The sequence below is a fragment of the Sinocyclocheilus rhinocerous genome, unplaced genomic scaffold, assembly GCF_001515625.1.
Source record: "Sinocyclocheilus rhinocerous isolate Xijiao unplaced genomic scaffold, SAMN03320098_v1.1 scaffold1152, whole genome shotgun sequence".
Taxonomy (NCBI): Eukaryota; Metazoa; Chordata; class Actinopteri; order Cypriniformes; family Cyprinidae; genus Sinocyclocheilus; species Sinocyclocheilus rhinocerous.
The window spans coordinates 2,302,417-2,313,402 of record NW_015625590.1 but is presented as its reverse complement, the minus strand read 5'-3'; the positions used below and the strand labels follow the sequence as shown (position 1 = coordinate 2,313,402).

General features: G+C 40.6%; 2 protein-coding genes across 5 annotated transcripts in view; one reads left to right on the top strand and one right to left on the bottom strand.

Annotated features, from left to right (window-relative positions):
• The window catches only part of LOC107756948 (pre-mRNA-processing-splicing factor 8-like), a 26,173-nt gene extending 18,951 nt beyond the window's left edge, over window positions 1–7,222 (bottom strand). Inside the window, exons 1-18 of one of the 3 annotated variants that reach the window (XM_016574293.1) lie at window positions 7,084–7,222; window positions 6,353–6,484; window positions 6,083–6,251; window positions 5,835–5,999; window positions 5,427–5,645; window positions 5,121–5,333; window positions 4,919–5,044; window positions 4,727–4,832; window positions 4,456–4,646; window positions 3,940–4,059; window positions 3,553–3,862; window positions 3,307–3,441; window positions 3,065–3,194; window positions 2,771–2,967; window positions 2,467–2,673; window positions 2,212–2,375; window positions 2,001–2,127; window positions 1,708–1,900 (exon numbers count right to left, since the gene is read on the bottom strand). In XM_016574293.1, coding sequence (XP_016429779.1) covers window positions 1,708–1,900; window positions 2,001–2,127; window positions 2,212–2,375; window positions 2,467–2,673; window positions 2,771–2,967; window positions 3,065–3,194; window positions 3,307–3,441; window positions 3,553–3,862; window positions 3,940–4,059; window positions 4,456–4,646; window positions 4,727–4,832; window positions 4,919–5,044; window positions 5,121–5,333; window positions 5,427–5,645; window positions 5,835–5,999; window positions 6,083–6,251; window positions 6,353–6,473 — 2,893 coding nt within the window. In that variant the 5' untranslated portion in view covers window positions 6,474–6,484; window positions 7,084–7,222. The remainder of the gene's footprint in view (window positions 1–1,707; window positions 1,901–2,000; window positions 2,128–2,211; window positions 2,376–2,466; window positions 2,674–2,770; window positions 2,968–3,064; window positions 3,195–3,306; window positions 3,442–3,552; window positions 3,863–3,939; window positions 4,060–4,455; window positions 4,647–4,726; window positions 4,833–4,918; window positions 5,045–5,120; window positions 5,334–5,426; window positions 5,646–5,834; window positions 6,000–6,082; window positions 6,252–6,352; window positions 6,485–7,083) is intronic. The other 2 variants (XM_016574279.1, XM_016574286.1) reach the window with 2 other exon arrangements.
• A 2,242-nt stretch (window positions 7,223–9,464) lies between these two features.
• The window catches only part of LOC107756890 (unconventional myosin-Ic-like), a 54,671-nt gene continuing 53,149 nt past the window's right edge, over window positions 9,465–10,986 (top strand). For both annotated transcript variants that reach the window (XM_016574221.1, XM_016574212.1), the window contains exons 1-2: window positions 9,465–9,592; window positions 9,692–9,874. In XM_016574221.1, the coding sequence (XP_016429707.1) occupies window positions 9,737–9,874 (138 nt within the window). In that variant the 5' untranslated portion in view covers window positions 9,465–9,592; window positions 9,692–9,736. The remainder of the gene's footprint in view (window positions 9,593–9,691; window positions 9,875–10,986) is intronic.

Below are 10,986 nucleotides of genomic sequence, written 5' to 3'. Positions count from 1 at the left end.
TCCGCATTACCTCCTCTCCTAGGTTCACGAAACGGTCGTCCATAAAATGCATTGCTGTTCTGTTTTAAGTAATCTTAAAGATTCCTAAATGCATCTACTTTCGGAAGGCCAAATAAAGTGCTTTTGCTTTCGCACTGAAACACACAGCGTCTCCCTGACATGTTGCTTCAACACTAACTGCGGTTACTTGAAACCACGCCTTCTTTCTTTGCGTGCTCATTTGGGCGGCATTATGCAAATATTTTCACATAGTGAGGTAGATATGTGGGGCGTGTTAGAACGAGCCGTTTTAGGGGGGCGTGGCAGAGTCTTAACTTTGATAAAGAATATCTCTTTGGTTTTGAGACTTTAGTCTTTGCAACTTCAGGGATCTTATCTATGCACAATCAGCTTGTAACACTCCAAAGAGAAAGGAAAACTTGAAATCGCATCATATGACCCCTTTAAAGGGGTCATCGGATGCTAAATTCACTTTTACATGTTGTTTGAACATAAATGTGTGTTGGCAGTGTGTTTACACATCTACCCTATAATGATAAAAATCCACCCAGTGGTTTTTATTTAATCCCTAAAAATAATATCCCCTTTTTCAAATCAGGCCGTTCTCAGCTTCTTGTCTGTGTAACGTCATACGGACGAAGGCCGCTCCCACGATAGTTGATTGACACGGCCATCTTACCTTAGACCTGCCCTGAGTGAGCTGTAACAGTTCGACAGAAATTGTTTCACTGCCGGAGCAGATGTAGACAAGAATGGCTCCATAGCAATTTAGGTGTTTTGTTGTTGGATGTAATAATGAACATAGCAGTCGTCATTTACTCCCGACATCTGAGCCGCTGAAGACGCACGCAGTAGATTACTTTTGTTTGTGAAGGGAATGCGTCCCCAATCTGCCTAAATGCATCTGCATAAATGTTTGCACGAATCATTCGTGATCCAGCTTCACTTACAGCAGAAGTGAGTATAAGGTTTTTTTAATGAATCTTTGCAATCGCTATTCCTAATAACGTGCTAGTTAGCAAGTTTCGTGGCTAAAGTAAACAGTCTCTCAGAGCACCGCTCATCACCCCCAAGCGGCAACCTTCCGGTCTCTCTCGTAAAGCCAGCACGGAAGTGACTAAAACTGCAATTCATCGACTTCCCTAAAGACTACTCAATACACAATAGTCCAAAACATAACTCATTTGACCTTTGAACTCTTAGTCTGAATTAGGGCTGCACGATAAATCGTATGCGATATTTAACGCGCATCTTGTCAGTAAAGCTGGTTCTGTAATCAGCGGTAAATCTCCATCACGTGCGTGCTTTCACATTGAGCAGCATTAACTACACAGAGCCGTTGTTCACTGACGAGCTGCGCAAAACCACGTTCATATTCGCGCGATTTTTTGCGCAGCTCGTCTGTGAACAACGGCTCTGTGTAGTTAATGCTGCTCAATGTGAAAGCACGCACGTGATGGAGATTTACCGCTGATTACAGAACCGGCTTTCTGACAAGATGTTCGTTAAATATCGCATGCGATTTATCGTGCAGCCCTAATAAAAAGTATTATTTTTCATTTGTAAGTTATTTGTATTTCTACTGTTAGTAATATAAAGGCCAACACTGTAATACTTTAATAAAGCATGTCTGCATTTCAGCTTTGTATTGGTCACCCTGCTTCCAAAGATATCAGCCAACAAAAAAAAAATATTCATCTCTCTCACCTTGGCACCATTTGTACACCAGCAGTGGAGGTGGCTCTGTGTCAGCTGGTTTGATCCAGGGTGGAAAAAGTCTGCGCTTGTCTGCCTCATACCAGAGGTACTGATCCAGGTATGCATCAGTGATCTTTTCCAGGGGTTCAACATCATAAACCGGCACCAAGTGACTGTAAAGGTCCATGAATTCAATGCCCACCTAGAGAGAAAAAGGACCAATTTAGATGCAAGCTAGGACCAGTAATGGGCTAAGACAACGCTTGTGGTTATATAAAGTGTGCTGAAATGAATGTGCTAACCTCTTTGAAGGCTCTCTGAGTGAGGAGGTGACGTTTGATTCTTGACAGAGCCTCATGAGGGTTGTCATAGGCCTGCTCAATCAGACCTAACTCCTCACGCTGTGACTGGTTCAGCCTTGACTTCACACTAGTCAGAAAAGTCAGAAAAGATGCAAACATCTATACAAAACCAGTGCATTCAATCAGCTTGCTTTTATGGGACTGGCCTGACCTGTAAGCCTCCTTGAGTCTCTCCAAAGCCAGGATGAGCAGCTTAGTGTCATGTTTGTAAGAGAGAGGAGGGAAGGGGATCGGAGAGAAACGACGACTCTCCAGCCAGTGCACTGTGGTGGTGTAGATGGCCACGGCCTCCTCAGCTGTGATGTAAGGTCCATCCTATAACATAAAAACACATCTCCCTTTAATGTGTTCTTTATCAGTAACAGCAGCCTGTTCAAAGATATTTTATGTTACCCAAGAAATGTACCTTCAGGTAATTGTGCTGTCTCTCCTGCTCCGCCTTTAGATAGAGTCGAGTGAGACGTCCCAGGTTCTTCTTGCACACAGTCTTATCCACAGTGGCTCCTCTTCTGATTCTTTCACGGTTATAGTGGGCTGTGTTGGTCCACCAGTCAGCTTTGGCCTTCACGTAGCGGAGAATCATGTTCTCAATGGGTGTTGGAAGCCCAGGAACCTGAAAAAAATAAGTAATGAAAATCCCTTAATGATAAACTTCCAAACGTAATCGCATACCATTGATGGGCAGCAAAAAACTTTGAACAAAAATGTACCTTCCAAGGGATGTTGGCCTTCCAGCATCTCCATGACTCACTGAGATGCTGCAAGATGGTTCTGGCCTTGTTCTGCTTGATACCCTCAGGCATCATATCCAGGATGTCATGCATCACAGCAGCTCTAAGCTCCAGATCGAAATGAGATTCCACACGCTGTTTGGTCACAGTCTTTGCAACACCCTTGGAGTGTCGACCTAAATAGCATCACACAATTAATTAGTACTTGTTATCCTTTAAAATGTTTCTACATCTTCTACATGCTTTTTGCATATGAACAAAAGCTAATTTTACCCTCAAACTGCCTGGCCAGAAGATTCCCAAGCCACCGCTCCAGAAGAGGTGTGATGCCTCTCATGAAGAACAGCCAGACTCTCCATCCTGAAGCCCAGAACCCACAGCCCGGACCTTTTCCAACTGGACCCTATAAAAACAGGTCACTTCAGATGTAAGGCATAGCACCAATTCAAACACAATCACAGAAAAACTATGTACTCTACAAAATGGTGCATTTGGTTGAATTGAGTGTTACTCACTGTGTTGAAGCGGTAGTAGATGAGATGCTTCAGGTCTTTGCACATTCTAATCTGCCTCATGAGCTTGTACTTGTAGCGGTACATGCCAGTCAATTGACCGACATGGGCGAAGATGTACTGCAGTCCATCTGCCAGCTACAAGGTAGACAAAAGGCTTTAGTAACAGAACAATGAAACAATGACAACAATTAGCTACACAGAAACTGCATTCATTATTTTATATCATACCATTATTTTATATCATACCTGGAAAGCGTCAACATTTCCAAGCCTGTACTGCACATGACTGTCCACCACAAGCTTGCTCAAACGCAGAACCTCACGGCACAAGTGGAACGCGTTCCCGAATCTGGACTTCTTACGTTCCTTTGTGGTGAGGGTTTTCACAGGCTTCAAGTTGAAGTTGTAGTCCAAGTGAAGGTAGTTGAGGTTCTTTCTGTGAATCAGCAGGTTCAGCATGTTGTAGCCCTGCCGGCACACCTGGAGACCGACTTCTACCCAATCCAGCTTTGTGGACTGGAAGAATTTGGTGGCTTTGAAAGAGCGGAACAGGTATCTAAGGAAGATAAAAGGAATCATCATTAAATGCTTCAACATTTTTCAATGGAACAAGCTCTGGAATAGCATTCTCACCTCTTTTTCTGTGCCTTAGGTGGTCTGTGTTTTAGCGCATTCAGCACGTAGTACTTCAGGAGCTTCTGGTAAGACACACGCACCTTCACAGGCTGGCCTGCAGGACAGTGCTCACGATACCTGAAGGTGTTCAAACAAACAAAAGTGTCTATTCAGAAATTATAATCTTCTTGTATGGTCTCTTAATACTTAAACTCTAAATGGGTTAGGGACCATTCACACAGAACATTGTGTTTAGAAATATGAGATGAGGGAGGAGAAAAAAAAGGGGGGGGGGGGCCTAGAGACACATTTTTTTTTTTTTAAGTTTAACTTTGAACTTGAGTGCCACGTTATTAGAATGCCAAGTTGTGTGTAAGATGCTGCAAAAAATGCAAGATGTGAGCGCAATGGTCCAAGACGTCTTTCCAGTGCATGTTTACATAAATGCAAAAGCAAAACAATGGAATGTAAAAATGTGTTCTTTGAGAACGGCCCCTTTCAGCCTTCAAATACAGTATAGTGTTCAATACGAACCAGTTTTTGATGAGAGGCACATCGATGGCCCGTCTGGTTCTTCCAGAGCGGAGATTAAATGGACGAGGCGCCCACAACAGCGCAATTCCATTAGCTGTGTTGTCAGTGTAGAGAGGCGTCTCTTTCAGTAATGGCTCTACATACTCAGGCAGTTCAAACTCCTCATCATCATCTGGCAGTGGCTCTTGGCTCTATGGAGAAAACAGAAGCTTGGAATTAGTGTGAGAATAAATCAGAACATTTAGAAACAAAGTTTAATAAAACTTCTGACCTTGACAGAGTGCCTATGGGAGATGGGGTTGATCAGAGGGTCAAAGTAGAAGGCGGGCAAATCAGGATCCTCAGTCTTGATGAACACCACGTTTGGTGTGTGGTACCTGCATGGACAATCACATACCATTGGTTCAGCACAACAGGAATTTGTATAGAACGATAAAACTGTAGGCATGATGAAGTTTCATACCAGGTGAGGTGCACATGATGTGGCAGGTTGTTGTACAAGTAAGGGAATGCAATTTTGTATTCTGTCCTGATTGGTTGTCTGATGATGATCTTGTTGATGTCATTGAACTCATTCCAGTCTTCATCCCTGAAAACAAACCAAGTCAGACTTCTGGAGAAAATAAAAAGTAATGGTCAATTATGCTACAAAACATGGTACGTACTGGAGGTTAATGTCTCTGACAAGTGGCTCAAATTTGGGTCCCCCCGGAATGGCCATGTTCAACGCTTTAGAGGTGAAGAAAGCCTTCAAGTCAAACAAGTAGAAGTAGTTTCCATCCACCAAGTCTGTCAGCAACTGATTAGCCAATCGATACAGAGTGGACATCATTGGTAATGTGAACTGCCAGCGTCTGTATGTGGTCCCATTCACATATCTGTGGAAGGAAAAAAATAAAATCATGAACAAAAGACGAGATCTGGACAAAAACGAGAAACCATACTTTTTAACAACTGTCACCGACACTCACTTTGTGGTATCTTTCAGAGGTTGATGCTCATAAAGCCATTCTGCAACAGAGGAGTCCTCCTCAGGGTCCAGCTCCATCTGGATCGCTTCAAGAGGCTCAACATCCAGGATGTTGTCCGCATAATCCAACGGAGGCTCTTCATCATCAAATGGGGGGAAACGCATGCGCTTGAAGTGCCGCCTGTCTCGCTTCTCACGACGCATCATGATCCACATCGTGCTGGGAAAAAAAACGTTTTCTGTAATTATTACAGCCATACAGATATATAACTTTTCTGCAAAAAAACAAACAAACAAATATGGAGCTTTCAAAACAGCATCAGAAAAAAATGACAATTTTACACAAAATGTGCAGCCCTAAGTTACAGTCTCTGCTCTGAAAGTCATGCCATTGAACACCATCACCTACCCCCACTGAGCAATGTACACCGGCTCAATCACCCATGGGATTTCGTTTACAAAGGAAATGGCGCCTGTGATGTGGTAGAGCACAGGAACATCTCTGATTTGCTCCCAGGGCATGGGCATGTTCTCCAGCAGTTTGAGCACTGCATGGGGCATATATTTCAGGGCCCTGCAGACAAAAAGCAACATATACCATTAATAATGAACATACATAAATATCGGTTACCTAGTCAATAACACAAATGTTCTTACCCAAGGTAGACCCTCTTGTCATGACGAAATTTCCTGTTTGTCATGTCACCATGATCCCTGATGATTTTGCGCACATGCTCAGGTGGCATGTCCTCTTTCTGAGCATCCACAAAGCCAAATTTCCTCTTCTCTGAGTAGCGTTTGGCCTGAAGCTGCTGCCATTTCCGAGCTGCAACAGCAAGGTTACCCAAACATAAGCAAATCATGTCAATAAACATTCAGAGTACACAAAGCAAAAACAGTGGATGTGATCGAGCCATGTGAGCGCACCTTTCTCTTGCAGTTTCTCCTCAGTCATGTAATCTGGTACTGGAGCAACAGCAGGAGGAGGTGGAGGAACACCTGGAGGCATTGTTCCAGGAACACCTCTGTAGGGGAATGCAGCTGCCATGGCAGCGTGTACTGCAAGGAAAACAGTAAAGCACAAAACATGAGATCAAACTGCAAAGCATGAGTACTGAAACACGTTGAAGATGATAATAGAAAAGAACACTCCACTACGAATTCATTCAAAGAACCGCAACAACGTGGAAGACTAAGGGAGAACTAATAAAAATCAAATTTGTTTGTAATGAAAGGAAATCCTAATTAGAATACAAATATTTGTGCAAATAGTTATAAATAAAATATCTAAACCACAACAATGAACTTCGCCGACTAACGTGGCTATCACCCCTGAATTGTTTTCCTATCGTAAAGTTACCGAAACTAGCAAGCCACTGTTTATTAATTAAAGACACCATATAAACCTTATTTAACAGGTACAATTTTACATATTGTGCAGGTCAAACTAAAATATATCCAAGATATGGATATGCAACCGTTTTTTTTCGGTTTCAATAAAGCAGGAATTAGCATGTTAGCTTAGCTTACTAACGTTACATATTACACAACAAGCAAACTGTTTCCTCAAACGAGCATTACCAGGAAAAAAAGTTATACTTATTTTAAAATAGGCAAATAAAACGCTCCACGTGCTCGCAGAGAACAATATAACTTACTCTATTAAAAGCAGTTCCTCGCCAGTAAATGTAGTTGTGTGCTAGGTGTCTGCTAGGTTTGTGCTCAACGGAATGGCGTATCATGCACGTTGTGCGTATGGGCTTGCGATCCACGAATAGGTTTTACGTATCTGGATGACTCTGCCTCAACGGAAATGATGTCTTTTACGACACCGAACGTAAGAAAATACGTAGGGCCAAACTTCCGGATGTGACACCGGATATAAAAAAAATAATTGTTCCATGTATTGTTCCATGACTATTTCATTGAATAAATAGAGAATAAAATACAGGAGAAAGAGAGAAGATATTCATAAACAGAGACGAAATACAAACAGAGAAAGATGAAGTAAATCAGGCTGTTTAGTGATGTAGAATTTAATACAGAATAAAATTTGATACGTTTTTTATTTAAGCTATGTTAGTTCATTTTTAGTTCTAAACTGGTAAAATAGATTGAATTTGTGTTGATGTTTTTTAAATGTATTATAAGAGAGTAACAAATTATTTTAAAAATTACATTTCAAAAATTACATTACGTAAAAGGCACTTCAACAAAAACCTTTATTTTGTGGAAAACACAGTGATCAAAATTAGAGAACAGTAACCACTGTAGCAGGAAACATGATTACAACAAAATTTTGGAGGGTTACAGCTGTCAGAAATTAGTAAGAATTGTAGAAGCCCCTGCTTTGAATGACTTCAGCACAACTGCGGCCGCAGGACATCACTAGTTTCTGCGCTGGTGTGATCTTGGTCCATTCTTCTTCCATAGTGACCTTGAAATTAAGGAAATTATAGGTTGTTCTCTAAGCTTGATCTCCACTATATATCTGTTAATCTTTTTTATGTTTAAATAGTTACTAAAGTCTGATTTAACATAACATAATGCGCCCAGCAGGTGGTGCAGTTTCATCTATTGATATCAACAACCATCTATTCAATCAGACTAAAACGTAATCTGCTGCATGCAAATAAATTAATACATATTTAATAATAATAATAAATAGTACAGACCCAAAACAGATATGTTCCAATCTCTCTGCAAATCAAGCAATACCATGGCCACATTTTAAGGGAATGGGGAAAGATGTATGGGTTTTATTGTTCAGATTTATGTCACAACAAAAAACTAAAACCTTTGGCAAAAATACTGCAGAGACTTGAGAAATACTGCATGTAAATTTTCAAAAAAATAAATAAGAGTAAGACAGAGGAAATAGGATGCCACTGAAATATGTGATGCTTCCTTTTCCTCTAAAATAGCCTAGTTGTTGCCAGTTACATTCGAGAGAGCTATTCTAAATGGCCTTACATAACTCTTGCAGTACTGTTTACCATGTCAAAACAGCCATAGGTATCCATTATTTTTGCCCTGCCCTTCACCCATTCTCACCTACCACACCTTAAATGATTCCATGATTTCCCTCTTTTACAAACAGGATATCATTACTCCAGTATTCAGAGTCTCGTAGTCTAAACCAAATGCAGTTCATCTGCATTTGGTGGAGATCTTTTATTAATTTTGTCATTTCTCTTTGCTCTAATGCTGACCATCTGTTGTTTTTAGTGATCACAGCATGCAATATGCAAGCAAGACAACTAAAGTCATTTAACTGTCATCGTATAAAACCTTCATAAGTCACTTTTATGTAACTCACTAAATGCTATGCTGACAGAGATCTGTGTCTTTACCCAAATGTAGATCATACTGTGCTCTGGGATGCCAAGGCCACTCTTTCCTGTTGATGCCCAGAAATCATGAATGTCTCAACTAATGTCACAGGTCAGAGGATGTGTGTCTCTGTCGTTTCCCCTCCTACAAGCTTCACACATTCAAAACTGACAATCACATTTTCTGGGAATCATACTTAAAAGCACTCAAGACAGACAATGTGTTATTTTGTAAACAGATTTATTCTTAAGAGAAACTCCCCAGCAAATACCAAACATCCCCCTAACGTTAGCATATGGTTTTAGAATTAAGAATTAATTCTAATAATTAGAATGAATTATTAATAAATGTGAAAAATAAAAAATATAGATGATAGATAGATAGATAGATAGATAGCATCCTAAAGGAATGCTGAGGTCAGAGTTTTCAAGGTAAAGGTCAGTGGATTGTTTGTATCAGGACTTTACCACCTGTCTGTCAAGCCATTATATGTTGCATCCAACCCCCCCACCCCCACCAAATGTTATTTCCTTTAACTTGCCATCATCAAAATACAAAGGAAAGTTACTCTTTTTTAGAAGCATGTGCCAGTAATCTGTATCTGATTCAAGTGTGTACAGGGGAAATGGAGTGGGTTCCTCCGGTGTTTACCTCGGGAATGTCGAGGACAGGATGCTGAAGCCTAGAGGAAACCCTGACGGCAGACTCTCAGCACACTTAAAGCAGCTCAGCATCAGGAACCTTAAATTATAGTGCACATCTGGCTGTGAGACGAGCCTCGGACACCTTTTACACATTTATAACAACTTGCATTGACTCTCTATTTGGCAACAGGTAAATTCTACAGCACTAAACAATCTGATTTACTTCATCTTTCTCTGTTTGCATCCTGTTGTTTATGAATATCGTCCCTCTTTCTCCTGTATCCAACAGAGCAGAAGCACAAGTGAGGGTTGAAGCACCCCTCACACAGAGTGAATGCTAGTGAGGAAGGACAATCAAACACAGTCAAAGAGACACAACATGATGGAGCTGAAAATCCAGCTGATACCCACAGGAGAAATCATACTGTCTCCAGGGAATAATGGAGAGTTTTACTGCCAAAGCTGCACTAAGGTAAGTCACTTTTGATAACTAATTTGCATAACTAAATAAACACAACTGCACCCAACAATTTCTTAACAAATTACTTATTGTGATAGCTGTCAGGATATTTTAAGGCTCAACAAAGCATGCCATAGATTCGCATGTCCTGAAACCGAGGCTCATTAAAATTTTCCATGCTGTATCTTGATTGTCAGCATATGCCTGTTTATAATAAAAGCAACCATTGCAAGTGATAGTACAGTTTAGTTTTTTACAATACTCGATACACTGATAGCCAATTCAGAACTGTATTAGAAATCACAGAAAGCAGTAGCAGTACATAAATGGCTTTTGATATGGAATATATATAGTCAATATTTTGTATCTGTGAGAGGCTTTTCCTTCGACAATATATTGATTTTGAGGAATGGGTCTGGATTGCTCCATTTAATAATAATACAGTCCAAGGAATGTGGGTGTATGCTAAAATCTGCAATGTGTGCAAGGAAAATTACCATTAACTCTGACAGAAGTTTGAATGTTTCTTATGGATGGCATAAATGTTACTAGTCTGGTTGGCAAAAAGGAAAAGACCTCACACCCTTAATATGCACTCTTTTTTCTTATTATTTTGTTGGAAAAACGTTCTCTGTGACTTGGTTTGTTCTGTTTGAAGAACTTTCTTCATGGTTCATTTAGTCTAGTGTAATGCTGGAATCTAGCTGATAAGAATCAGTTTTGCGCATGTTTTGTTTAGCAAAAACTTTTCTAGTTTGAGAACCACTTGAATTTAGTGTCCATTTATTAGCGGTTGGAATGGAATGCTATGAGGAAATGACAGAAAATTTTGGAACAGCATACTTTTCCTGACTATCTGGCAAGGTCATGTTACCCTTGCTGGGTGTGTTTGAGTATGAGTGAGTTTGAGATGGAAAAAGACAGGGAGGTACATTAATAAGAAAGTTTTGGGATGACAAACTAAAAACGCTGTACTATTATTAGATAACTGATCAAGGCTGGAACAATAACTATAATGCCTATTTCCACCCGACCGGTGACAGGAGACATGGAAACACCCTTTAGTACAGCCTGTCCGTCCGACATTGCCTTGTCAACAGGATACGATCTTTCCTCTCCGTTCA